Source organism: Sesamum indicum, linkage group LG12 (genome assembly GCF_026168435.1).
Source record: "Sesamum indicum cultivar Baizhima isolate 11 linkage group LG12, ASM2616843v1, whole genome shotgun sequence".
NCBI lineage: Eukaryota > Viridiplantae > Streptophyta > Magnoliopsida > Lamiales > Pedaliaceae > Sesamum > Sesamum indicum.
In genome coordinates, this window is record NC_142668.1 from 11,063,899 (window position 1) to 11,069,335 (window position 5,437).

At 34.7% G+C, this 5,437-nt stretch overlaps 1 protein-coding gene across 1 annotated transcript; it reads right to left on the minus strand.

Moving 5' to 3' along the window:
- Positions 1-2,373: 2,373 nt before the first annotated feature.
- LOC110012171 (VQ motif-containing protein 1) lies at positions 2,374-4,274 on the minus strand. The gene has a single exon (XM_088876582.1). It carries the CDS (start codon positions 4,001-4,003, stop codon positions 3,740-3,742), a length of 264 nt encoding a protein of 87 aa, XP_088732708.1. The 5' UTR covers positions 4,004-4,274; the 3' UTR covers positions 2,374-3,739.
- Between the last annotated feature and the right edge of the window lie 1,163 nt (positions 4,275-5,437).

Genomic DNA, 5,437 nt, shown 5'->3' on the forward strand with positions numbered 1-5,437 from the left:
ACAAACACATTAATGTCAATTGTATTTGGCTACTACCGAAAAATTAAGTGATGTGGATTGCGATTTAATTGCGCGGTACTCTATAGTGTGAGGAATAGTCTATTTTGACTTTGTATGAGCCTCACGATTTTGTTTTGAAAAGGCGTTTCGGTAGGAAAAGGAAATTTTAGAACTTAATAGCCATTCAAACTCTTCGTTTGCAATCAACGTCAGATCGCTTATCTATATTATTAAATAAATAATATTACCAATAAAATATTGGTTTAATTAGGATTGATATTCCTTAAAAGTTAATCTAGTTAGATTCTTGGGGTTAAATGCAACAAAAAAAAAAAACCCCTATAAGAAAATGATAGATAAAACTTCAGATATTGGGAGGTATTGAGATTCTTTTTAAAAGTTCAAATATTGATATTGCAATTTTTTTTCTTTTTTTTAGAAAAGAAATAATTGCATAAAATCCCTTCGTGTTTTTATTTTTCTGTAAATCACCACTTTGTTAATTAAATAGACTAAATTCCCTCAATATTTTTAATGTTGCTCACTTGCCCTCTCCGTTAAATTTAACTAACACCATTAAAATTTATAACCAATTGATTATATTGCCATATAGTGACTTGCACGTTACCTAATTAAATTAGAGATTTAGACAGAAAAGAACTAAAATTTCCAAAATTCAAAGTTACAGAATTAAATTGTTAAAATCAATTAGCTCAGGACCAAAAAGGCTACTCCTAAATTACAAAACTAAAATTCTATTTTTCCTTTTTAATTATTTCAGATTTCCTCCAAAACTTTTACTCAGAAAATAAAGCTAGCGAGAATTAATATAAAGATGGATTTATTTAATTTGTTTAATAGTATTAAATTTGCTTGCATGTCAATAAAAATGCTGTTTACAATTTATATATATAGTAAACACAACTCAAAGTATTTAAATTATATAGTACGTAGTCTAAAGAATTATATTTTGATTTTATCGTGATTATAGTTATTGCTATGCATGAGCGACCAATCCTCTAATTTATTTACTACGTGATGTCGAAGGAGTTTGTCTGGAGTCTTTGCATCTGTTTAGTGTTCTCCCAAAAATGTGAATTCCGTATTCTCATCAGTGCCCTCACTGGTGATGGGGATGAATTGATTGATACTGATTATGAAACAGTGGGAAGATAAAAATGAAGAGGGTGGTGATGAACCTGAAAGGGATGAAGAGGAAACTGTGAGGGAGACTAGTGAAGATGAAGAGGAGGATGTTATGGACAGTGATGATGATTTGGATGAACATAGGAATTCAGATAGTGGTGAGGCTGATGGACCTTCACATCTTGCTTTTTTGATCCAGAAGAAACATATGATCCAACATTTGAGCTTGGGATGTTGTTTAGCAATAAGAAGAGTTTACGAAGGCATTGCAATCTCACGGGGTTATTCTTCCGACTGCAATTCGGGTAGATCAGGGAGCAAAACCAATAGTGAGAGTAAGAAACACTGGTTTTGAATGATCATAGATCATGTTTTTGGGGTTTTGTTTTCCCTAAGTATCCGTTGCATGAATGTAAAGAGGAAAACAACTGAAAGCGTAGATCAGAAAGTAATTAACAGAGATGAAACTGAACATGGTAAATTAAGTGTAAGTTTTACACTATTATCAATTTTTTTAACAGACTGAATTTCGCTGCTTCTGACTTGATCAATATTTTTTATACAGGGAACACGGCGTCCTAACATTCTCCCACCTTTGCAAACTGAAGATGAGCCTACACCTGAAGTATGTATCACACAACAAGAAATACAATCTCAAGCTCCAACAGCCATGTCGAAAAAAGCAGTTGGCCTTACAACCACGGGTGCAAATTAGAGCACCTCTTCCTATGATTGGCTCACAAGGGTTATCAGTATTTTCTTCAGTTTCACGGGCAAGATCTGGAACATCAATCTAGTCAGAAGGAGGGGAGAAATTTTTAGACTTAAGTGAGTTTACTTCATCAGATGTTAGGTTCTGGAAGTCATTGCTGTAAACTTTTCTTGAAGTCACTGCTGTAAACGTTCACGGCCTGTTTCGGCTTTTCAAGTTAACTTTTGTAATTCTTCCATGTGGCTTGTAAAGTGTCAATTAATTCTAAAGTCTTTGTGAAGTCTAAACATTGCAATGAAGTTATTATGAATATGTGCAATTTGCAAGCTTTTCAGTTCCAATTCTTTTACACGTTCAAATTTCATTTCAGTTTGGATGGGAGAGTTTTCCAGTTTCTTTACAGATGCAAGCCAACAAGTGAAAAAATCACCAGATTCCAAATTCCCAGAAACAGGGTTTGATACAAGAAATGCAAAAGAACCCCAAAAGCAAAACAAACAATACACAAATGCACATACAATAAATCATCATTTGTCCATTAAAAATACCATTACATATTACGAACCGCATCACAAATTCCATTACATCCGAGGAATTCAGTTAAAAAATAATACACAAGCCATCCAACAAAAAATCATCAAAATCAAGCTAAGATCATAATCATTTTTCGGTTTTTTCGGTTTCTCCTTCTCATTGCTTCAACATTTTCTTCCAATGCATTGATCCTTATTAACAATCCTGGAATAACTGCCCTAGCCCTTTGACACATTGGGGGTCCTCCTGTTACCGATTCTTTCACCTCTCATGCAAAGAACCTCAGCCTCCCTCTCTACAAAAGATCTAACCCAAGAAAATTTTAATGTAAAAAGTATAGCTTTTGCCTTGTAATTTCGGCATGAGTGAAGCCTCCTCCCCGAATTCTGGTCCATTCATGCCGTACGCATCATCACTACCCGTCCACAGTTGCACTCAATCGAGCTCATAACAATGGACATTGCTTAATTTCTCTTGAAGGGAACGAGCAAGTAGTTGCTGAAACCCGGGTTCCTTCAATTGGGGAAATGGGGTTGAACTCATAAAGACAAATTTAGCTCCCGATTTTCTCCCTCGAAATCCATGTCATCCGGGGAGACATGGCATTGGGGTCCGTATCACCACTTTTTAAAACCATGTCATCACAATTATAGCCAATAAAATGACTTGCTCCAAATTAAAATCGGCGTCTAAAGTAGATGTGCTATTTTCCGACACCTTCAAAAATATCCGACGACTGGTGTCTTAAAATTGCACAAATTAAATAACTACAAGATTTTTTTACAATCCTAAAAAATGATTAATGACTAAAATGGAAATGAGTTACAAGAATAAAAAATGCTTTTACTTCAAATTTAAATATATTGAACAATACAATATATTATATACTATAAAATAAAAAATTAACGCATACAACAATTTTCTCTTTCTACATTACAATAGCTCTATAGTTTCATTCTGAAATAAGTAGAAGCAATCACATAACATTATTTCATCGTATCATCAACAACTACAAATAATTCTCCTCTGATTTATCGAGTCAAAAAACTATTGTACGAAATATAAATATATATATAGTCATACTTATTGAGAAAAGTTTACTTCTGCATTCTGTACACAAATACGATTCGTCTTATTTCAACATAAGATGAGCTAGTACATGTGTGGTAAAAATAAAATACATATATATGTTTAAATATAAATATATATATATATATGTATATGCATATATAAATGATGGATAAGGAAAATTCCAACAGAAAAAAAAAAAAGAATCAATGGAATAATATGTATATACGAAAGAAAAAAGAAAAAGAAAAAAGAAGTCCATAAATAAGGAGCTTCTAACTATTCAGGATAAAGTCTGTAAAGTTCATCAAGCGGAGGCAGCTCCTTAAGCATCCTATCAAAATCCCTGAACGACATTCCCCGCCCCAACACCGGCGCATTACGACGGGCCGGAGCTTCATTCCGCGACGGCTCTTGGGCCAGCGTGGAGTTCTTCCCGGTGAGCCTTTGAACCACAGACTTGAAGCTCACAGCATCGGTTTCCACGTACTCTGTGTTGATTATCACCACCTTCACAGGGTCTCTATTGCCAGTACCACCCATTTTCTATCTCTTCTCTCTAAACATTAACACTTACTATGGTGTGTGTTGTGTGTGTGAGATAATTGGAAGAAGTAATGGAGAATTTATATGATTCGGGGTGGGGGTGGGTGTGTACGGTTGGAAAGAGATGAAATAAGTTGACCGGTGTATGCAAAGATTAGGCGGTCTGCAAGGACCATTGGCGTTGGAGGGAGTCAGACCACGCAATTGGGAAAATTTTGCCCCTTTGCACCTCTCACGAAATTTACATTATTTCTTTTCTTTTCTCTCTCTCTCTCTCTCTCTCTCTCTCTTTTTTTTTTCCAACTTAGTGTGGAGATATAACGAATTATTATGACCAAATATCAAGACCCTTTTCTTTTTTTTTTTTTTAAAAAAAAGCACATTGCTGTTTTTAAATTTACTAACGTAAGATTAAAAGTGACAAGTAAATTCGAACCCGACAAGACTCGTCCTAGACCAGTCTCTAATGGGGCGGGAACGGATCCGAGTCCAAAAAATTAAAAGCGGGACGGGTAAAGAGTTCTAAGAGCTAAGATCGGGGTGAATTCGGGACGGGTCCCAGGTCCTTAAGGACCCGTCTCGAAACTCATCCCAGAATAATTATTTAATATGTATATTTTATTCTGATAGAATAGATAGTAACAAAATATTATATCATTTTATTTATTCATTGTCAGGTATTATTCAACAGTTGAGGAAAAAATTGTTCCACAACATGTGAGGAGAAAAAAGTTGTTAGTAATGTATAATTGTTATAAATTATTTGAATTGTTTTATTATGAATAATTTCATTTATACTTGAGAATTTATTTTTTGAACTTGAATATTTGAGTTAGACTATGAACAATTTTATTTGTAATTAATATGTTAATTGTTTATATATATATGTTTGTAAAATAAATAAAAAAATAAAAATAACTGGATTTATCGACTTAGACCACCCCCGACAGGTTTTGTATCGGGACGGGGCGGATCTCGCGTCCTTCCTGAAGTTGCGGGGCGGGTCACGGGTCCTGGGTCCACCCAAACCCGTCCCGTTGCCACCCCTATGTAGGATTATTATAATTGATGTGGCTTGCGATACAATTGGTGCCCTGTTGCGAAGTACTGTCCGCTTTAACCTCTAATAGGTCTAACGATTTTGTCCTAAAAAAACATCTCGCAAGGAAGAGGAGGTTTTAGAGTTTATAAGTTACTCAAGCTCCTCAGTTGGAACCAATGTGGGACGCTTGCCTACATCAATAACATTCAGTGCAACTAACAAATTCAAAATAAACATAAAAATAATATACTACTATTAAAAATAGATTAAATATCTACATTCATCGGACCCGAACTCATGAAAGATCAACCTTAATCTCACCACTCAAACAAGCGATTGTTGGTGCTAAATATCAAGACCCTAATTACCATTAAATATATCAAGAATCT

What these genes read in the sequence shown, in the direction of transcription:
- LOC110012171 (XM_088876582.1), bottom strand. Translation starts at nt 4,003, where the DNA reads ATGGGTGGTACTGGCAATAGAGACCCTGTGAAGGTGGTGATAATCAAC.